Source organism: Neoarius graeffei, chromosome 5 (assembly GCF_027579695.1).
Source record: "Neoarius graeffei isolate fNeoGra1 chromosome 5, fNeoGra1.pri, whole genome shotgun sequence".
In the NCBI taxonomy this organism is placed as follows: domain Eukaryota; kingdom Metazoa; phylum Chordata; class Actinopteri; order Siluriformes; family Ariidae; genus Neoarius; species Neoarius graeffei.
The window spans coordinates 78420384-78445033 of record NC_083573.1 but is presented as its reverse complement, the minus strand read 5'-3'; the positions used below and the strand labels follow the sequence as shown (position 1 = coordinate 78445033).

At 45.6% G+C, this 24650-nt stretch overlaps 1 protein-coding gene across 1 annotated transcript in view; it reads left to right on the top strand.

Annotated features, from left to right (window-relative positions):
• kcnh2b (potassium voltage-gated channel, subfamily H (eag-related), member 2b) overlaps window positions 1-24650 on the top strand; it is a 500674-nt gene that overhangs the window by 54096 nt on the left and 421928 nt on the right. Inside the window, exon 2 of the mRNA XM_060922448.1 lies at window positions 17965-18195. Within this exon, the coding sequence (XP_060778431.1) occupies window positions 17965-18195 (231 nt within the window). The remainder of the gene's footprint in view (window positions 1-17964; window positions 18196-24650) is intronic.

Sequence of the window (24650 nt, the reverse complement as noted above, 5' to 3'; positions counted from 1 at the left end):
CGACTCGGCCTGATCACAGCTCAGCTTGATCACGGCTCAGCCTGACCACAACTGAACCTGATCACGGCTCAGCCTGACCATGGGTCAACCTGATCAAGGCTCAGCCTAATGACAACTGAACTTAACCACAACTCAAACTGACCACAGCTCAACCTGACCACAACTCAACCTGACCACGGCTCACCCTGACCACGGCTCAGCCTGACCACAACTGAACCTGATCACGGCTCAGCCTGACCATGGCTCAACCTGATCACGGCTCAGCCTAATGACAACTGAACTTAACCACAACTCAAACTGACCAAAGCTCAACCTGACCACAACTCAACCTGACCACGGCTCGGCCTGACCACGGCTCGGCCTGACCACGGCTCGGCCTGACCACGGCTCGGCCTGACCACAACTGAACCTGATCACGGCTCAGCCTGACCACAACTGAACCTGATCACGGCTCAGCCTGACCATGGCTCAACCTGATCACGGCTCAGCCTAATGACAACTGAACTTAACCACAACTCAAACTGACCAAAGCTCAACCTGACCACAACTCAACCTGATCACGGCTCAGCCTGACCACGGCTCAGCCTGACCACGGCTCGGCCTGATCACGGCTCGGCTTGACCACGGCTCGGCCTGACCACAACTGAACCTGATTAGGGCTCAGCCTGACCACAACTGAACCTGATCACGGCTCAGCCTGACCACGACTCGGCCTGATCACGGCTCAGCCTGACCACGACTCGGCCTGATCACGGCTCAGCCTGACCACGACTCGGCCTGATCACGGCTCAGCCTGACCACGACTCGGCCTGATCACAGCTCAGCCTGACCACGACTCGGCCTGACCACGGCTCAGCCTGACCACAACTGAACCTGATCATGGCTCAGCCTGACCACGACTCGGCCTGATCACGGCTCAGCCTGACCACGACTCGGCCTGATCACAGCTCAGCCTGATCACGGCTCAGCCTGACCACGGCTCAGCCTGACCACAACTGAACCTGATCACGGCTCAGCCTGACCATGGCTCAACCTGATCACGGCTCAGCCTAATGACAACTGAACTTAACCACAACTCAAACTGACCACAGCTCAACCTGACCACAACTCAACCTGACCACGGCTCAGCCTGACCACGGCTCAGCCTGACCACAACTGAACCTGATCACGGCTCAGCCTGACCATGGCTCAACCTGATCACGGCTCAGCCTAATGACAACTGAACTTAACCACAACTCAACCTGACCACAGCTCAACCTGACCACAACTCAACCTGACCACGGCTCAGCCTGACCATGGCTCAGCCTGACCACAACTGAACCTGATCACGGCTCAGCCTGACCATGGCTCAACCTGATCACGGCTCAGCCTAATGACAACTGAACTTAACCACAACTCAACCTGATCACGGCTCGGCCTGACCACGGCTCGGCCTGACCACGGCTCGGCCTGACCACGGCTCGGCCTAATGACAACTGAACTTAACCACAACTCAAACTGACCACAGCTCAACCTGACCACAACTCAACCTGATCACGGCTGAACTTCATCACGGTTCAGCCTGATCACGGCTCAGTCTAATGACAACTGAACCTAACCACAACTCAACCTGATCATGGCTCAGCCTGACCACAACTCAGCCTGACCACAACTCAGCCTGATCACGGCTCAGCCTGACCACAACTCAGCCTGATCACGGCTCAGCCTGACTACAACTCAACCTGATCATGGCTCAGCCTGACCACAACTCAACCTGATCACGGCTCAGCCTGACCACAACTCAGCCTGATCATGGCTCCGCCTGACCACAACTCAGCCTGATCATGGCTCCGCCTGACCACAACTCAGCCTGATCATGGCTCAGACTGACCACAACTCAACCTAACCACAACTCGACCTGTTCATGGCTCAGACTGACCACAACTCAATCTAAACACAACTCAACCTGATCATGGCTCAACCTAACCACAGCTCAGCCTGACCACGGTTCAGCCTGACCATGGCTCAGCCTGATCACAGCTCAGCCTGACCACAACTCAGCCTGATCACATATCAGCCTGACTACAACTCAACCTGATCATGGCTCAGCCTGACCACAACTCAACCTGATCACGGCTCAGCCTAACGACAACTGAACATAACCACAATTCAGCCTGATCATGGCTCAGCCTGACCACAACTCAGCCTGATCATGGCTCCGCCTGACCACAACTCAGCCTGATCATGGCTCAGCCTGACCACAACTCAGCCTGATCATGGCTCAGCCTGACCACAACTCAGCCTGATCCCAGCTCAGGCTGACCAAAACTCAACCTGATCATGGCTCAGCCTGACCAAAACTCAATCTGATCACGGCTCAGCCTAACGACAACAGAACCTAACCACAACTCGGCCTGATCATGGCTCAGCCTGACCACAACTCGGCCTGATCATGGCTCAGCCTGACCACAACTCGGCCTGATCATGGCTCAGCCTGACCACAACTCGGCCTGACCACAACTCAGCCTAACCACAATTTGACCTGATCATGGCTCAGCCTGACCACAACTCAACCTAACCACAACTCGACCTGATCATGGCTCAGACTGACCACAACTCAACCTAACCACAACTCGACCTGTTCATGGCTCAGACTGACCACAACTCAATCTAAACACAACTCAACCTGATCATGGCTCAACCTAACCACAGCTCAGCCTGACCACGGCTAAGCCTGACCACGGCTCAGCCTGATCACAGCTCAGCCTGACCACAACTCAGCCTGACCACAACTCAGCCTGATCACATCTCAGCCTGACTACAACTCAACCTGATCATGGCTCAGCCTGACCACAACTCAACCTGATCACGGCTCAGCCTAACGACAACTGAACATAACCACAATTCTGCCTGATCATGGCTCAGCCTGACCACAACTCAGCCTGATCATGGCTCAGCCTGACCACAACTCAGCCTGATCATGGCTCAGCCTGACCACAACTCAGCCTGATCATGGTTCAGCCTGACCACAACTCAGCCTGATCATGGCTCAGCCTGACCACAACTCAGCCTGATCATGGCTCAGCCTGACCACAACTCAGCCTGATCATGGCTCAGCCTGACCACAACTCAGCCTGATCATGGCTCAGCCTGACCACAACTCAGCCTGATCATGGCTCAGCCTGACCACAACTCAGCCTGATCATGGCTCAGCCTGACCACAACTCAATCTGATCACGGCTCAGCCAAACGACAACTGAACCTAACCACAACTCAGCCTGATCATGGCTCAGCCTGACCACAACTCAGCCTGATCACGGCTCAGCCTGACCACAACTCAGCCTAACCACAATTTGACCTGATCACGGCTCAGCCTGACCACGACTGAACCTGATCAGGGCTCAGCCTGACCATGGCTCAACCTGATCACGGCTCAGCCTAATGACAACTGAACTTAACCACAACTCAACCTGATCACAGCTCAACCTGACCACAACTCAACCTGATCACGGCTCAACCTGATCACGGCTCAGTCTAACGACAACTGAACCTAACCACAACTCAACCTGACCACAACTCAGCCTGATCATGGCTCAGCCTGACCACAACTCAACCTGACCACAACTCAGCCTGATCATGGCTCAGCCTGACCACAATTTGACCTGATCATGGCTCAGCCTGACCAAAACTCAACCTGATCATGGCTCAGCCTGACCACAACTCAATCTGATCACGGCTCAGCCTAACGACAACTGAACCTAACCACAACTCAGCCTGATCATGGCTCAGCCTGACCACAACTCAGCCTGATCACAGCTCAGCCTGATCACAGCTCAGCCTGACCACGACTCAGCCTGATCACAGCTCAGCCTGACCACGACTGAACCTGTTCACGGCTCAGCCTGACCATGGCTCAACCTGATCACGGCTCAGCCTAATGACAACTGAACTTGACCACAACTCAACCTGATCACGGCTCAACCTGACCACAACTCAACCTGATCACGGCTCAGCCTGATCACGGCTCAGTCTAATGACAACTGAACCTAACCACAATTTGACCTGATCATGGCTCAGCCTGACCACAACTCAGCCTGATCACGGCTCAGCCTGACTACAACTCAACCTGATCATGGCTCAGCCTGACCACAACTCAGCCTGACCACAACTCAACCTGATCACGGCTCAGCCTGACCACAACTCAACCTAACCACAATTTGACCTTATCATGGCTCAGCCTGACCACAGCTCAGCCTGACCACGACTGAACCTGATCACGGCTCAACCTGACCACAATTCAACCTGATCACGGCTCAACCTGATCAAGGCTCAGTCTAATGACAACTGAACCTAACCACAATTCAACCTGATCATGGCTCAGCCTGATCACATCTCAGCCTGACTACAACTCAACCTGATCATGGCTCAGCCTGACCACAACTCAACCTGATCACGGCTCAGCCTAACGACAACTGAACATAACCACAACTCAGCCTGATCATGGCTCAGCCTGACCACAACTCAGCCTGATCATGGCTCAGCCTGACCACAACTCAGCCTGATCACAGCTCAGCCTGACCAAAACTCAACCTGATCATGGCTCAGCCTGACCACAACTCAATCTGATCACGGCTCAGCCTAACGACAACTGAACCTAACCACAACTCAGCCTGACCACAGCTCAGCCTGACCACAGCTCAGCCTGACCACGACTCAGCCTGATCACAGCTCAGCCTGATCACAGCTCAGCCTGACCACGTCTCAGCCTGACCACGGCTCAGCCTGATCACAGCTCAGCCTGACCACGACTCAGCCTGATCACAGCTCAGCCTGACCACGACTCAGCCTGACCACGACTCAGCCTGATCACAGCTCAGCCTGACCACATCTCAGCCTGATCACAGCTCAGCCTGACCACATCTCAGCCTGACCACGTCTCAGCCTGATCACAGCTCAGCCTGACCACGACTCAGCCTGACCACGACTCAGCCTGACCACAGCTCAGCCTGACCACGGCTCAGCCTGACCACGGCTCAGCCTGACCACGACTGAACCTGATCACGGCTCAGCCTGACCACGGCTCAACCTGATCACGGCTTAGCCTGACCACAACTCAGCTTGATCACGGCTCAACCTGATCACGGCTCAGCCTAATGACAACTGAACTTAACCACAACTCAACCTGATCACGGCTCAACCTGACCATAACTCAGCCTGACCACAACTCAGCCTGATCATGGCTCAGCCTGATCACGGCTCAACCTGATCACAGCTCAGCCTGACTACAACTCAACCTGATCACGGCTCAGCCTGACCACAACTCAACCTGATCACGGCTCAGCCTAACGACAACTGAACCTAACCACAACTCAGCCTGATCATGGCTCAGCCTGATCACAGCTCAGCCTGACCATAACTCAACCTAACCACAATTTGACCTGATCACGGCTCAGCCTGACCACGACTGAACCTGGTCACGGCTCAGCCTGACCATGGCTCAACCTGATCACGGCTCAGTCTAATGACAACTGAACCTAACCACAACTCAACCTGATCATGGCTCAGCCTGACCACAACTCAGCCTGACCACAACTCAGCCTGATCACGGCTCAGCGTGACCACAACTCAGGCTGATCACGGCTCAACCTGATCACAGCTCAGCCTGACTACAACTCAATCTGATCACGGCTCAGCCTAATGACAACTGAACCTAACCACAACTCAGCCTGATCATGGCTCAGCCTGACCACAACTCAGCCTGATCACACCTCAGCCTGACCAAAACTCAACCTGATCATGGCTCAGCCTTACCACAACTCAATCTGATCACGGCTCAGCCTAACGACAACTGAACCTAACCACAACTCAGCCTGATCATGGCTCAGCCTGACCACAACTCAGCCTGATCATGGCTCAGCCTGACCACAACTCAGCCTGAACACAACTCAACCTGATCACGGCTCAGCCTGACCACAACTCAGCCTAACCACAATTTGACCTGATCATGGCTCAGCCTGACCACAACTCAACCTAACCACAATTTGACCTGATCATGGCTCAGCCTGACCACAACTCAACCTAACCACAACTCAACCTGATCATGGCTCAGCCTGATCACAGCTCTGCCTGACCACGACTCAGCCTGATCACAGCTCAGCCTGATCACAGCTCAGCCTGACCACGACTCAGCCTGATCACAGCTCAGCCTGACCACGACTGAACCTGTTCACGGCTCAGCCTGACCATGGCTCAACCTGATCACGGCTCAGCCTAATGACAACTGAACTTGACCACAACTCAACCTGATCACGGCTCAACCTGACCACAACTCAACCTGATCACGGCTCAGCCTGATCACGGCTCAGTCTAATGACAACTGAACCTAACCACAATTTGACCTGATCATGGCTCAGCCTGACCACAACTCAGCCTGATCACGGCTCAGCCTGACTACAACTCAACCTGATCATGGCTCAGCCTGACCACAACTCAGCCTGACCACAACTCAACCTGATCACGGCTCAGCCTGACCACAACTCAACCTAACCACAATTTGACCTTATCATGGCTCAGCCTGACCACAACTCAACCTAACCACAACTCGACCTGATCATGGCTCAGACTGACCACAACTCAATCTATCCACAACTCAACCTGATCATGGCTCAACCTCACCACAGCTCAGCCTGACCATGGCTCAGCCTGATCATGGCTCAGCCTGATCACGGCTCAGCCTGACCACGGCTCTGCCTGATCATGGCTCAGCCTGACCACAACTCAACCTAACCACAACTCGACCTGATCATGGCTCAGACTGACCACAACTCAATCTATCCACAACTCAACCTGATCATGGCTCAACCTCACCACAGCTCAGCCTGACCATGGCTCAGCCTGATCATGGCTCAGCCTGATCACGGCTCAGCCTGACCACGGCTCTGCCTGATCATGGCTCAGCCTGACCACAACTCAACCTAACCACAATTTGACCTGATCATGGCTCAGCCTGACCACATCTCAACCTGACCACAACTCAATCTGATCATGGCTCAGCCTGACCACAATTCAATCTGACCACAACTCAACCTAATCATGGCTCAACCTAACCACAGCTCAGCCTGACCATGACACAACCTGACCACAGCTTGCCCTGACCACAACCTGACCACAACTCAAATTGACCACGACTGAACCTGATCATGGCTCGGCTTGACCACAGCTGAACCTGATCACAACTCAACCTGATCATGGCGCAACCTGACCACAACTCAAATTGACCACGACTAAATCTGATCACGGCTCAGCTTGACCATGACACAATCTGACCACAGCTCAAACTGACCATGGCTCAAACCAATCAGGGCTCAGCTTGACCATGACTCAAACTGACCATGCCTCAACCTTACCTTAACACAATCTGGCCATGGATCATCCTGACCATGACACAAACTGACCATGACTCAAGCTGATATTGGCTCAGCCTGACCATGACACGATCTGACTACGGTTCAACCTGGCCACAGCTCCACCTGACCACAACCTGACCACGGCTCAGCCTGACCACGACTCAACCTGACCATGACTCAACCTGGCCACAGCTCCACCTGACCATACAACCACCCGACCATAACACAACCAGACCACAGCTCAAACTGACCATGAGTCAAACTGGCCATGACTCAACCTACAGTAACTACTCCTCAACCTGATCAAGGCTCAACCTATCATGGCTCAAACTGACCACAATAAAACCTAACCATGATTCAACCTGACCATGACACAATCTGATCAAGGCTCAACCTGACCACAGCTCAAATTGACCACAACAAAACCTGACCACAACTCAACCTGAGCACAACAGAAAAGCAGTTTTATGACTCACACAGCAGTGGGCTTTTAAGATAAATATTCAAATGAATCCTACACACACACACAAAATAGTTTTTTTGTTTGTTTGTTTGTTTGAGCTGTGAAATGATGTCAACTATCAGAACAGAACACTTAGTGTGGTTGAAAAGATAATTCATAACTAGCCTACAGTAGCTCTATCCTTTCAACATGAGGAAAACTAATGTCACTGAAAGAAAATCCCCCCCCATGAAAATATTTTTAGGTAGTCTTCTCTCTGGCATGTCTAATGTTATCTCATTGTATTTGAAGACTGAGGCTTAGATAATAGTAGTGCTGACAGATATCTGGAGTTTCTCATCACTTCCCCCACTACAGTACATACCTCTTCTTCAAAAGTATTTTAATGGTATAAATATAGTTGACAGTTTATAAATGGAAGATTGGAATTCGGTATTGTTTTTCACTTGTATTTTATTTAACTGTATTTTTATGATGTACTTCCAAAACAGTGGCAACCCATCCTATACTTTACCCATCAGCCTTATTGCTTGGTATAGTACCCTGGAAGTCAAAAGCAAAAATCAACTGCATTATGTGATAAAAGTAGCCAAAAAGCTTTTATTTGTCACACATACACTCAAGCACAGACTTAAGCACACAGTAAAATTTAACCTCTGCATTTAACCCATCTGAAGCAGTGAACACATGCACACAGACAAGTGAGCAATGAGCACACACACATACCCAGAGCAGTGGGCAGCTATGCTATAGCACCCGGGGAGCAGTTGGGGGTTAGGTGCCTTGCTCAAGGGCACTTCAGCCCAACCTAAGGTCATGGCTGCCCCATGGCTGTCCATGTCTTTGGACTGTGGGGGGGAAACTGGAGCACCTGGAGGAAATCCACACAGACACGGAGAGAACATGCAAACTCTACACAGAAAGGCCCCCATCGGCCACTGGGCTTGAACCCAGAACCTTCTTGCTGTGAGGCGACAGTGCGAATCACTACACCACCATGCTGCCCAAGATTATTGTGCATGTTATCATGCAACAACATACTGTAGGCTTTGTAACATCTTTGAAGTTAGAGCTGTTAACAAGCAAGGGGGGGGGGCAAAGCAGTAAGCAGTACCCATCACTTTTTTGCGGCATGTGCAATGAACTTGCTTGCACATTTTGTAATTTTTCATGATTTATTTGCCATGTGCATGTTTTATATTGTTGTGGTGATGCGGTGGTTAACACTTTTGCCTCACAGCAAGCGGATTCTGAGTTCGATTCGAGTGGGGCCTTTCTATGTGGAGTTTGCATGTTCTCCTCGTTTCCTCCCACAATCCAAAGACATGCAGATTATGTCGTCTGACTACTGTAAATTGCCCATTGGTATGAGTGTGAGTGTGAATGGCTGTCTGTCTCTGTGTTAGCCCTGCAATAGACTGGTGACCTGTCCAGGGTGAACCCCACCTCCCACCCAATATCATCTGGGATTGGTTCCAGCTCACCCATAATGGATAAGTAGTATAGGGAATGAATTAATGACTGGTTATTATTTAAGTTGTTTTCCTTTGTGTTATTTGTCCCAGTAGCCATGATTTAATTGTCTTTTTTGTTGTTGTTGTTGTTGTTGTTGAAACCATCCTGCAAGCCAAATTTCCATGCAGACAATGAAAGACAATTGAAGGAGAAAGTGAACTGAACTGTGCAGACAATATGCAATTGATATTTCGGTAAATTACATCACAGTGTGCCATGGGTATTTTTGGTCTTTTTATTGATCGACTCTATTGTTAGCCACAGTAACTGTCCAACTGTTTATTTTTATAACATCTCATTTTGCACCAGTTTTATTTTTCACCTTTGTTATAAAATACAAATTATTTATAAATTCTTTATTTTGGATTTTAAATAGGAATGCCATTAAAAGACAGATGTGTGGCACAGGCGTACTGAAAACTGCATATTAATAGAGTGACACCTGTTGTATATGGTAATTTTCTTTTTGTGCCATTTCACTCATCAAAACTGGATTTCAGTGTAAAATTCCTTCATGTTCTTTTTTTTATGTTAACCATCTGTGAACACTACAAAGCATGAGCTTCTGAACTAGTTTGTCTAGATTAATTGCCTGTAACTTAGTATTTTGTTTATGTAATTGTGGCATGCGGTACTCCACAAGGAGAGAGAGAGAGAGAGAGCAGTTAGACTGTCTATCAGCTAAAGTTGTGGGTTTCTGCACATTATATATATGGTTTGGATCAGAGCGATATGGACTCATGTATGCATGCACATTCGGTACTCCTCGTGTCTGAGGAAATTGAACTTCTGATATGAACAGTTCACTGAGTGCTGATGTCTTGTATCTTTGTGAGGTGTGGAATGGAAAGCTACAAAACTAAAGGCTGCAGATGATGCTCTCCAGGCCCCAAAGTCATGTCAGGAGTAAGGCCTGTTACTCGAGTGGAGAGTTTTAATGTGCCACCCAGAGGAAGCTTTCTGCAGCCTGACTGAGACTTGGCTCAGGAATGAAGCACCTTCTGTGGGAGCTGGCACCTATGCCAGAGTGATGTGGGAAATGGAGAAGGGTTATATGAAGGACAGTGGGCATACGTGTGAAGGTGTGTGTGTGTGTGTGTGTGTGAGATATATAGTTTATGGTCATGGATTTACAGTGTTGTAAGTAATTGGATAAAGATATGGAGAAGATCTGTACTTTTAGCATAGTGCATCTGAAATTTAAATGACAGATTTTAAATTATGTCAATTTAATGTGTTTTAATTTATGTCAAAATTGGGCAAACAATATACGACTTGGGGCGGCACGGTGGTGTAGTGGTTAGCGCTGTCGCCTCACAGCAAGAAGGTCCGTGTTCGAGCCCCGTGGCCGACGAGGGCCTTTCTGTGCGGGGTTTGCATGTTCTCCCCGTGTCCGCGTGGGTTTCCTCCGGGTGCTCCGGTTTCCCCCACAGTCCAAAGACATGCAGGTTAGGTTAACTGGTGGCTCTAAATTGACCGTAGGTGTGAGTGTGAATGGTTGTCTGTGTCTATGTGTCAGCCCTGTGATGACCTGGCGACTTGTCCAGGGTGTACCCCGCCTTTTGCCTGTAGTCAGCTGGGATAGGCTCCAGCTTGCCTGCGACCCTGTAGAGCAGGATAAAGCGGCTAGAGATAATGAGATGAGATGAGATGAATATACGACTTACATGGCAAAATTCTATAAAATTTTCCTAAATTTATGAAATTGTCTTCTTCGACTGACATTTAACTCTTTCTAAAAATAGATAGAATATTATTGGCTCATAAAAAAAGTTAATTTTAAGCTTGACATTAGTAAAAACGTCACATTCGGATATGTCAAGTGAACTGTTTACATTTAAGATATCAAGATACATTTACAATAGCATGTCAGTGTAATGCAGTAATGTACAGTGGTGCTTGAAAGTTTTTGAACCCTTTAGAATTTTCTATATTTCTGCATAAATGACCTAAAACATCATCAGATTCTCACACAAATCCTAAAAGTAGATAAAGAGAACCAAGTTAAACAAATGAGACAAATATTACACTTGGTCAGTTATTTATTGAGGAAAATGATCCAATATTACATACAGTGGGGCAAAAAAGTATTTAGTCAGTCACCAATTGTGCAAGTTCTCCCACTTAAAAAGATGAGAGAGGCCTGTAATTTTCATCATAGGTATACCTCAACTATGAGAGACAAAATGAGAAAAAAAAATCCAGAAAATCACATTGTCTGGTTTTTAAAGAATTTATTTGCAAATTATGGTGGAAAATAAGTATTTGGTCAATAACAAAAGTTCATTTCAATACTTTGTTATATACCCTTTGTTGGCAATGACAGAGGTCAAACGTTTTCTGTAAGTCTTCACAAGGTTTTCACACACTGTTGCTGGTAGTTTTGCCCATTCCTCCATGCAGATCTCCTCTAGAGCAGTGATGTTTTGGGGCTGTCGCTGGGCAACACGGACTTTCAACTCCCTCCAAAGATTTTCTATGGGGTTGAGATCTGGATACTGGCTAGGCCACTCCAGGACCTTGAAATGCTTCTTACGAAGCCACTCCTTCATTGCCCAGGCGGTGTGTTTGGGATCATTGTCATGCTGAAAGACCCAGCCACGTTTCATCTTCAATGCCCTTGCTGATGGAAGGAGGTTTTCACTCAAAATCTCACGATACATGGCCCCATTCATTCTTTCCTTTAAACGGATCAGTCGTCCTGGTCCCTTTGCAGAAAAACAGCCCCAAAGCATGATGTTTCCACCCCCATGCTTCACAGTAGGTATGGTGTTCTTTGGATGCAACTCAGCATTCTTTCTCCTCCAAACACGACAAGTTGAGTTTTTACCAAAAAGTTCTATTTTAGTTTCATCTGACCATATGACATTCTCCCAATCCTCTTCTGGATCATCCAAATGCTCTCTAGCAAACTTCAGACGGGCCTGGACATGTACTGGCTTAAGCAGGGGGACACGTCTGGCACTGCCGGATTTGAGTCCCTGGTGGCATAGTGTGTTACTGATGGTAGCCTTTGTTACTTTGGTCCCAGCTCTCTGCAGGTCATTCACTAGGTCCCCCCGTGTGGTTCTGGGATTTTTGCTCACCGTTCTTGTGATCATTTTGACCCCATGGGGTGAGATCTTGCGTGGAGCCCCAGATCGAGGGAGATTATCAGTGGTCTTGTATGTCTTCCATTTTCTAATAATTGCTCCCACAGTTGATTTCTTCACACCAAGCTGCTTACCTATTGCAGATTCAGTCTTCCCAGCCTGGTGCAGGTCTACAATTTTGTTTCTGGTGTCCTTTGACATCTCTTTGGTCTTGGCCATAGTGGAGTTTGGAGTGTGACTGTTTGAGGTTGTGGACAGGTGTCTTTTATACTGATAACGAGTTCAAACAGGTGCCATCAATACAGGTAATGAGTGGAGGACAGAGGAGCCTCTTAAAGAAGTTGTTACAGGTCTGTGAGAGCCAGAAATCTTGCTTGTTTGTAGGTGACCAAATACTTATTTTACCGAGGAATTTACCAATGAATTCATTAAAAATCCTAGAATGTGATTTCCTGGATTCTTTCCCCCCATTCTGTCTCTCACAGTTGAAGTGTACCTATGATGAAAATTACAGGCCTCTCTCATCTTTTTAAGTGGGAGAACTTGCACAATTGGTGACTGACTAAATACTTTTTTGCCCCACTGTATCAGTGAGTGGCAAAAGTATGTGAACCTTTGCTTTCAGTATCTGGTGTGACCCCCTTGTGCAGCAATAACTGCAACTAAACGTTTCCGGTAACTGTTGATCAATCCTGCACACCGGCTTGGAGGAATTTTAGCTCATTCCTCCATTCAGAACAGCTTCAGCTCTGGGATGTTGGTGGGTTTCCTCACATGAACTGCTCGCTTCAGGTCCTTCCACAACATTTCGATTGGATTAAGGTCAGGACTTTGACTTGGCCATTCCAAAGCATTAACTTTATTCTTCTTTAACCATTCCTTGGTAGAACGACTTGTGTGCTTAGGGTCGTCGTCTTGCTGCAGGAACCACCTTCTCTTGAGATTCAGTTCATGGACAGATGTCCTGACATTTTCCTTTAGAATTTGCTGGTATAATTCAGAATTCATTGTTCCATCAATGATGGCAAGCCGTCCTGGCCCAGATGCAGCAAAACAGGCCCAAACCATGATACTACCACCACCATGTTTCACAGATGGGATAAGGTTCTTATGCTGGAATGCAGTGTTTTCCTTTCCCCAAATATAACGCTTCTCATTTAAACCAAAAAGTTCTATTTTGGTCTCATCCGTCCACAAAACATTTTTCAAATAGCCTACTGGCTTGTCCATGTTATCTTTAGCAAACAACAGACAAGCAGCAATATTCTTTTTGGAGAGCAGTGGCTTTCTCCTTGCAGCCCTGCCATGCACACCATTGTTGTTCAGTGTTCTCTTGAGGGTGGACTCATGAATATGAAGATTAGCCAATGTGAGAGAGGCCTTCAGTTGCTTAGAAGTTACCCTGGGATCCTTTGTGACCTCGCCGACTATTACATGCCTTGCTCTTGGAGTGATCTTTGTTGGTCGACCACTCCTGGGGAGGGTAACAATGGTCTTGAATTTCCTCCATTTGTACACAATCTGTCTGACTGTGGATTGGTGGAGTCCAAACTCTTTAGAGATGGTTTTGTAACCTTTTCCAGCCTGATGAGCATCAACAGCGCTTTTTCTGAGGTCCTCAGAAATCTCCTTTGTTTGTGCCATGATACACTTCCACAAACGTGTTGTGAAGATCAGACTTTGATATATCCCTTTTCTTTAAATAAAACAGGGTGCCCACTCACACCTGATTTCAATCAACGGGATGACAAACACCTGACTCTAATTTCACCTTCAAATTAACTGCTAATCCTAGAGGTTCACATAAGGGGTGTTCACACGGCAACTTTTACTCCGGTGTAGCACCGGGGCTGCCCCGGTAGAGCGTTCACACGGTACAAAGTTATACCGGTGTAGCCCCTGAAAGCTGCTTAAACCGGTGCAAATCTAACCCTGCTCGGGAGGTGGTTTAAGAAATTTACTCCGGAGTAAATGCTAGTTTGCGGGGCAGCACCGATATAAAATGGGCCGTCTGAACGCTACAGGGGTAGACTCGCTACGCGTGAGGAGAGTTGATTACATACGGGCATTGCATAACTTGCATCCTGGTATTTTGCGCTTCCAAAATGGCGAATATCAACAACAACAGAACTGCGTGTCTTCCAGTGTTGCCAGATTTGGCAGTTTTAAGTGCATTTTGGCGGATTTGAACATATTTTGGGCTGGAAAACGTCAGCAATATCTGGCAACACTGGTGTCTTCATCCACGTTGTTTTCCCGGCGCTTGGTGATGCCATGACAACCGGGAAAAAGAAGTACATTTTCACGCATGCGCATATTTCATTTCCGCATTATTACTATCGGAAATGATAGTAATAATGATAGGAAATGATAGTAATAAAGTTTTTGCTACTATAACACGGTCGCAGAAACTGCCGTGTGACCGCAAGTGGGGCTGCACCGGTGCTAACACGCTTCTCTCTAGTAAGCAGGGTTGTGACGTGTGAACGCTGCGCAAAATTTACACCGGTGTAAGATATATCGCAACAAAATACATCGGTGCAGCATCGATGCAAATATGTGCCGTGTGAACACCCTAATACTTTTGCCACTCACAGATATGTAATATTGGATCGTTTTCCTCAATAAATAAATGACCAAGTATAATATTTTTGTCTCATTTGTTTAACTGGGTTCTCTTTATCTACTTTTAGGACTTATGTGAAAATCTGATGATGTCTTGGGTCATATTTATGCAGAAATATAGAAAATTCTAAAGGGTTCACAAACTTTCAAGCATCACTGTATGAAAATTATGGGACAATTTGCTGAGCTGTTAGAACTGAGTGATGCTGAACTTCTGAGAATGGGCATTCCTGTGGGTGGAGTCACAAAACTAGATATGAAAAGCATGAGGGTGGTTTGAAAACATTTGCTATCAATGGTTGCCTGAAGGCTATGACCTTAAAACCTCACCAGATGCTGCTGTCTTGGCTTATGATGCACCGCCATACCTCTACTGCTCCCATTTTCAGTTCCTGCTATTTTTGGAGGCTTTTAATCTTCAGAAAATGATATATATGCACAGTGAGGATCAGGTGATAGAAGTGGCGAGTCAGCAGTATTTAACCTTTCTGACCTGAAAAACTAGTTGCTTTAGCTATGTTTCAGACATGTGGTTGATTATTGTATTCTTTTTTTTTAGACCCCCACTGATATCAATATCCGTCACTTATAAGCTACACTAAAGCAGTAGCATGAAAGTAAAATGAATTTTCTCCCCTAGAGCCACTCTCAAACCAAGATATTAAAAACATTTTTAATCTGGATTTTTGTTTGTCTTATTAGAGGAAGTAAAGATTCAGATTGTGGACATAAGTCAAAATAATAAACAAACAAAATAAAATCTATTCTCTGAAATGGGGTGACTGTGAATACAGATTGTAATACCTTCAAATAAAAGTTTAATATTTAATTTAAAATCCACTGTGCTGGAGTTCAAAACCAAGGCAATAACAAAGGTGTCACAATCATCATATTTGACAGCCATTATGGATCTCATTTGTTTAACTGGGTTCTCCGATTCAGAACCCAATTTTGAACCAATATTCACCAATCAGCCATAACATTATGACCACTGACAGGTGACGTGAATAACATTGATTATCTCATTACGATGGCACCTGTCAAGGGGTGGGATATATTCGGCAGCAAGAGAACAGTCAGTTCTTGAAGTTGATGTGTTGGAAGCAGGAAAAATGGGCAAGTGTAAGGATCTGAGCGACTTTGACAAGGGCCAAATTGTGATGGCGAGATGACTGGGTCTGAGCATCTCCAAAATGTGGGATGTTCCCGGTATGCAGTGGTTAGTACCTTCCAAAAGTGGTCCAAGGAAGGACAACCAGTGAACCAGCGACAGGGTCATGGGTGTCGAAGGCTCACTGATTCACATGGGGCACGAAGGCTAGCCCATATGGTCCAATCCCACAGAAGAACTCCTGTAGCACAAACTGCTGAAAAAGTTAATTCTGGTTAAAATAGAAACGTGTCAGCATTAACTTTTTCAGCAGTTTCAGTACTGGGAACTGTGCTCCTGGGAACATGGCACAAGATGTACCATTTTGGAGATGCTCAGACCCAGTCATCTCGCCATCACAATCTGGTCCTTGTCAAAGTCACTCAGATCCTTACGCTTGCCCATTTTTCCTGCTTCCAGCACATCAACTTCAGGAACTGACTGTTCTCTTGCTGCCGAATATTTCCCACCCCTTGACAGGTGCCATTGTTATGAGATAATCAATGTTATTCACTTCACCTGTCAGTGGTCACAATGGTATGGCTGATTTGGTTTATAACATTATAATATTGGTGTTCTGTAGTCTGATTATTTACAAAGAATATGATTTTTTTTTTCCCCAAGTAACACTAGTATTTGGCATAAATTCAGTGTTGATTGGTCTGTATATAAGTGCTGCAAGGTTTGTATCAAGGATTAAAACATTACACGTCATGTTCCTGTCTGAAAATTATCAACAAAGCGGTGTGATGTGCCCTGATGCAAAGTGGTGTGATGGTTACTACCCCAAAGTTGATTGGTTTCCTAGAAGAGGACATCGCAAAGTAGTTTATTCTTCTTATACCACAGCAACACTAACAGTTTATAGTTACATTTGATGTTCGGTAAAATTAGTTAGTTCCTGTCGTTGCATACATAGCAGCACTTAGCAGCTATGAACAGTGGTTCCCTGAGCAGCTTCTCCTAAGCCTCTCTTGAAATTAATAAGGTAAAATATGCACCAAGAAAAATGCAAAATTAAAAAAAAAGAAAAGAAAACCCTTCCTGGAGATTTTCCCGTGTCTGAAAACTTGTAGCTTTACCTCTGATTAATACAGAGTGCCGACACTGGAGACTCCTTCCAAAAAACAAAAGTCGTCCTACAGAAGTTCTCATCTCATTATCTCTAGCTGCTTTATCCTGTTCTAAAGGGTCGCAGGCAAGCTGGAGCCTATCCCAGCTGACTACGGGCGAAAGGCGGGGTACACCCTGGACAAGTCGCCAGGTCATCACAGGGCTGACACATAGACACAGACAACCATTCACACTCACATTCACACCTACGGTCAATTTAGAGTCACCAGTTAACCTAACCTGCATGTCTTTGGACTGTGGGGGAAACCGGAGCACCCGGAGGAAACCCACACGGACACGGGGAGAACATGCAAACTTCACACAGAAAGGCCCTCGTCGGCCACGGGGCTCGAACCCGGACCTTCTTGCTGTGAGGCGACAGCGCTAACCACTACACCACCATGCCGCCCCCTACAGAAGTTGGTGGGGGGTTTTTTTATGTGGCGTCTCTGCCATAAGAGTTGCTGTGTAAATTCTTAATAAAGAAACAATGACATGAGAACAAGTGCATTGATTTTTAAAAAATTGCATTGATATATTGTTAGCAAATAATTCAATAGTATTCAGTCTATTCAAAACTCTCTCTCTCTCTCTCTCTCTCTCTGTTTAACTCTGATACAGGTCGAAAGTTTGTCATAGCCAATGCGCGGGTGGAGAACTGCGCCATCATCTTCTGTAACGATGGCTTCTGTCACATGTGTGGCTACACGCGGGCCGAGATCATGCAGAAACCGTGCACCTGTGACTTCTTGTATGGGCCGCACACCAAACGCCTGGCCATTGCACAGATGGCTCAAGCGCTTCTGGGCTCGGAGGAAAGGAAAGTGGAGATCACACTCTACAGGAAGGACGGTAGGACAGCCCTGATGCCTCTCCCTATGATAGGAAATGACTAATGATGCTTTGGATGCTGAATTGTTGATCGCTGTGTATGAGGTGCCTCATGGCAGCAATTCAGCATCTGATATGAGAATTAAACCTGTTTTTTGGAAGGGAACCCAAACGCTGTGACTATCCGCAGGAACTGTGTAGGATTTATAGGATTAGACATTGCTTGCTGGCAATCTACCTGTGTGTCTGTATCATGACATGGCTTAGTTATTGTTCTGATTAGTTACTTTGCCTTGAGAGTGCATTAGAACTTAGGTTTGCAATCCAGAAAGAGAATATTGGGGGGAAAAACACTTTATTATGATAGAAAAGAAAATACAGAAAAAACAAATAGCTCAGTGAATTTAACTGATGAAAAAAAATTATCAATAACTGCAGGTGTTTGCATGTGTACATCAGAGCAGGTGAGGACAAGAGCAGAGCAGCAGCTGGTAGTTGTCATCTGATCAGATTATGTTTCCTCTTTTTTTAAATTTTTTTTTATAGCCCTGGAGTATTTGACAGCCCACCGAACATAGTTTATGCTGTTTATTTTCAGTTCAGTACTGATTTCTCTATAAGCTTTTCTGACCAAGCGAAAAGACTCATTAATGGAGCCACTAAGCCGATCTGTGACTTCTTAGAGAAAGTATTCGTTCTTTTTCCTAATACATTTGGCATGATTATAAGAGAGCTGATATAGTATTCTGTAAGCACGGTGTGTAATAAGTGCAGGACGAGCATGGGCACAATTTGATTTACTTTTGCATAGGCTGTGAATCGCATAACCACAGTTTAGCCATGGATATATGTGACTTGCTATGAATGCAAACGAGCTTTGGGACACAAAGCTGATTTGGCTATTTTAATAAGAGGCAAGAAACAGCATTGGGGACTCCTGTGCATGTAATGGGATCATTATTTCACCTTCCGTCCCTTAATGTTGCCGTTTATTCATAGGGTATTCATGGTATTTATCACCTGCCATTCAATTTGCTGTGGTCATAAATGCATGGAGACAAATGAAAACCCACACACATACACGCGAGTACAAGCATATAGACATGTACAAACATGCATGCATGTGAGCACATACACACATGGACGGGGACACACGCACACACATGGGTACATACAAACATGCAGGCACACATACTGTACAGCGTAAACTCTCATGATGAAAAACTTGTCATGTATAATGACAATAACAGAAGGAAACAGCCTTGTGTTATTTATACGTTTTATATCAAGGAATTCCTTTTGTGCCTTGGAACTTGTGTAGCTACATATAGGAGGCGGAGGGACGCACAAAGGAAGAGCAGGTCAAATATTGTGTCTTCCTTTCCTTCATTCCAGTGAATCCATTCATCTGGTGAGCAGTGTGCTGGCATCAGCCTTCAGAATGATAAATCATTGGTTCTCATGCTCACTTGTCCTATTCCTGATCTAGCCAGCATTAAATCAATCACTTAAACTTCAAAGTTCAGATCTGCCGTATGGAGAGAAAGTGTGTGTGTGCTTGTTCTTGTGAATTTGTGTTGTAGCCTCTGTGTGTCTGGAATGTACCAATGGACCCTGACTTGGGTCCAGAGCTGCCACTGGATGAAGACAAATGAGTTCATATATTGACTTGGAGCATTTGACTGTAAAGATAAGTGTTTCTTATAATTCAGTGTGGTGTAAAGATCATATCTGCCCAGTATAGTAACATTGGATGCTTTCATTACCCTCTGAGATAATGCAATTGTTTTCTGTGACCATGGTAAGGGGTTTAAATTTACAGCTCTAGAATACATAAATTTAATATAAATACGCAGGTGTAGTTAGTTTTTTCTTTTTTATCAGACATCCAGTTTTTAGGTTTGTTTACCTGACATGTTTCGACGTATGACTGTCGTCTTCCTCAGAGTGTCACCGGATGTTATTGGTGACGCATCTTTTATCAGCTGATGTTTCCAATAACATCCGGTGACACTCTGAGGAAGACGACAGTCGTACGTCGAAACATGTCAGGTAAACAAACCTAAAAACTGGATGTCTGATAAAAAAGAAAAAACTAACTATATTTAATATATGACATAATGAACGTAATTGAAAGAAAAAAATACGCAGGTGATTTATAGAAAATTGCGTGCGCTGACTGATCAAGAAATTCAGACTATTTCTCGATAATCACCTCGAGCGACTTAGCAAAATGACGGCCAAGTGCTTTGTCACCGTAAGTGAGGAAGAATTACAAATTATGAAAGAAAATGCTGTTCCTAGAAGCTCTAAAGATGCCATGAAGTTTGGTCTAAAACTATTGAAAGGTAAGGTGGAATTATGATTTATCTATTTCAAAACAAAGTATTTTATGTGAGTTAGCATAGATAAGTGACACGAGCCTGTGCCATGCCTTTATTACGTTTACATGCCACTTTTGAAGTTTGAAATAATAATAACAATTATCCACCTCAGGCTCAGTAAATGGTGAATAATAACCTTGAATTCATCTCGGTTTATTCTCTGATATTCACTTCACCTTTGGCAAATAATTGTTAAATAACCAAATATACTAATTAATAATAATAATAATTTCAACTTATATAGTGCCTTTCTGGCGGCACGGTGGTGTAGTGGTTAGTGCTGTCGCCTCACAGCAAGAAGGTCCTGGGTTCAAGCCCTGGGGCCGGCGAGGGCCTTTCTGTGTGGAGTTTGCATGTTCTCCCCGTGTCCGCGTGGGTTTCCTCCGGGTGCTCTGGTTTCCCCCACAGTCCAAAGACATGCAGGTTAGGTTAACTGGTGACTCTAAATTGACCGTAGGTGTGAATGTGAGTGTGAATGGTTGTCTGTGTCTGTGTCAGCCCTGTGATGACCTGGCGACTTGTCCAGGGTGTACCCCGCCTTTCGCCCGTAGTCAGCTGGGATAGGCTCCAGCTTGCCTGCGACCCTGTAGAAGGACAAAGCGGCTAGAGATAATGAGATGAGATGAGATGAGATGAGATAATGAGATGAGATGAGATAGTGCCTTTCTCACACCCAAGGCTGCTTTACAATTACAGAAAAAAAAAGTCCACCAAAAGAGGGTAAGATGTAATTCCAGTGGCGTAGTTGCCCACAATCCCACCAAAAGGTGCATGAAGATAAATGCCACACCACCTGCACAGCTGCCACGACGCCACCGGGCAACACTACCCGGAATACCACACCGTGGATCCAAAAAGTGAGCATAGAAGCACTGCCGCACAGAGCACTGGTATGTCCCAAACCGCCTGTACAGCCACTGTGATGCCATTGCACAACATCGCTTGGAACACCGCAACAAGCACAGAAGCACCACCGCACAGAGTGCTGGACAACCCTGATGTTAAAAAGAGCAACAAGCTCATTGCAGTCCATAGCGAGGAGCACAGGCATCACCCATGGCGGCCCAAGGCCTGAAGAGAACTGGTGTCCAAAACTGGGTCTGGAGCTACAGTGGTGCTTGAAAGTTTGTGAACCCTTTAGAATTTTCTATATTTCTGCATAAATATGACCTAAAACATCATCAGATTTTCACACAAATCTTAAAAGTAGATAAAGAGAACCCAGTTAAGCAAATGAGACAAAAATATTATAGTTGGTCATTTATTTATTGAGGAAGATGATCCAATATTACATATCTGTGAGTGGCAAAAGTATGTGACCATTTGCTTTCAGTATCTGGTGTGACCCCCTTGTGCAGCAATAACTGCATCTAAACGTTTCCGGTAACTGTTGATCAGTCCTGCACACCGGCTTGGAGGAATTTTAGCCCATTCCTCCATACAGAACAGCTTCAACTCTGGGATGTTGGTGGGTTTCCTCACATGAACTGCTCGCTTCAGGTCCTTCCACAACATTTCGATTGGATTAAGGTCAGGATTTTGACTTGGCCATTCCAAAACATTAACTTTATTCTTCTTTAACCATTCTTTGGTAGAACGACTTGTGTGCTTAGGGTCATTGTCTTGCTGCATGACCCACCTTCTCTTGAGATTCAGTTCATGGACAGATGTCCTGACATTTTCCTTTAGAATTCGCTGGTATAATTAAGAATTCACTGTTCCATCAATGATGGCAAGCCATCCTGGCCCAGATGCAACAAAATGGGCCCAAACCATGATACTACTACCATGTTTCACAGATGGGATAAGGTTCTTATGCTGGAATGCAGTGTTTTCCTTTCTCCAAACATAATGCTTCTCATTTAAACCAAAAAGTTCTATTTTGGTCTCATCCGTCCACAAAACATTTTTCTAATAGCCTTCTGGCTTGTCCACGTGATCTTTAGCAAACTGCAGACGAGCAGCTGTGTTCTTTTTGGAGAGCAGTGGCTTTCTCCTTGCAACCCTGCCATGCACACCATTGTTGTTCACGTCTTGATGGTGGACTCATGAACATTAACATTAGCCAATGTGAGAGAGGCCTTCAGTTGCTTAGAAGTTACCCTTGGGTCTTTTGTGATCTCGCCGACAATTACACGCCTTGCTCTTGGAGTGATCTTTGTTGGTCGACCACTCCTGGGGAGGGTAACAATGGTCTTGAATTTCCTCCATTTGTACACAATCTGACTGTGGATTAGTGGAGTCCAAACTCTTTAGAGATGGTTTTGTAACCTTTTCCAGCCTGATGAGCATCAACAACACTTTTTCTGAGGTCGTCAGAAATCTCCTTTGTTCGTGCCATGATGCGCTTCCACAAACGTGTTGTGAAGATCAGACTTTGATAGATCCCTGTTCTTTAAATAAAACAGGGTGCCCACTCACACCTGATTGTCATCCCATTGATTGAAAACACCTGACTCTAATTTCACCTTCAAATGAACTGCTAATCCTAGAGGTTCACATACTTTTGCCACTCACAGATATGCAATATTGGATCATTTTCCTCAATAAATAAATGACCAAGTATAATATTGTTGTCTCATTTGTTTAACTGGGTTCTCTTTATCTACTTTAAGGACTTGTGTGAAAATCTGATGATGTTTTAGGTCATATTTATGCAGAAACAGAAAATTCTAAAAGGTTCACAAACTTTCAAGCACCACTGTAAAATCAACACCACTAGTTTCCTGACTTACAACCAACTTCTTTACTAGTATTCATGAGGAATAGCTACCTGGCTAGGCAATCAGTGACTGTGAGTTGGCCTTGTGGTTAGTGTGTCTGCCTCTTGACTGGGAGATTGCAAGATCTACTTGTGGTCGGGTCATACCAAAGATCATGATAAAAATGGTACCCACTGTTGTCTGGCAAGGCATGCTGCAATACAGATGTGAGTGGGGAAGTCAAACTCTTGTGGTTACCAGATGACCAGCCCCCCACTGTAACCCGTTTGTAACCACTGTAGTACTGGGACAGGAGACTGTCTGGGAAGACCAGATTCTGGTGTGAGAGGGACTTTGACTTGACTAGATAACCAGTGTAATGTAGATCCTATCACTTAAATTAACATGAAAACTTTATAGATCAGTTTTTCTCTGTCCATTTTCATTAGATCAATTTATTTTTCCATCCAGGCCAGAAAACACTGGTCACTAGTTAAAGGCCATATTTATTTTGATTGACATTTCTATTATTGAAATGTCTACTGTTTGATCTATGAAAAAAGGGGAAAAAAACAGGAAAAAAACCTCCTCAGTGTTGTTGTTAAAGAAAAATTAAACAATGTAAAATAAGAAATGGCCACAAAGACGATATTTTGAATTTGATGCAGCTTTAAAATTATTCATACCAGTCAGCTATTCCAAGTCAGATGATTTGGACACGTACAGAGCAGAGATTCAGGGTATTTTGGGAAAAGAATGCTGGAGATGGAGTTGCCAGGTTGAAGGAAAAGAGGAAGACCAAACATGAGAATGATGGATGTGGTGAGGGAGGATACGAGGACGGTTGGTGTGACAGAAGAAGAGACAGAGAACAGGAAGAGATGGAGGGACATTATTCACTGTGGCGATCCCTGACAGGAACAGCCGAAAGAAAAAGAGGAAGAAGAAAAAGAAGAGGAAGAAGTCAAGCGTTCCAACCTGAAAACACATGACCTAAATGGCCTTCACCCCATACAGACTCCCATCCTGTGACCCCTGGGTCAGAGGGGACTTTGGCTTTGTGTGTCTAAAATCAGTTTGTTAAGAAGGAATGACAGCTACCTAGAAATAGCATTTTCATTTCCTTAAGTGATGTTTACCATGCCAGGCCGTTGCCACCAACCAAACACCATACAAGGGAGTAAGTAAACTCTTTATAATCCAGTTGGCTCTTTTTACTGGCCATTCTTATTCATGGGCCAATGCTCTACGGACCATTGCAAAGATAAATATCTTATTTGATGACTCAACTTTGGGTGGCACAGTGGTATAGTGGTTAGCACTGTCGCCTCACAGCAAGAAGGTTCTGGGTTTGAGCCCAGTGGTTGACAGGGGCCTTTCTGTGTGGAGT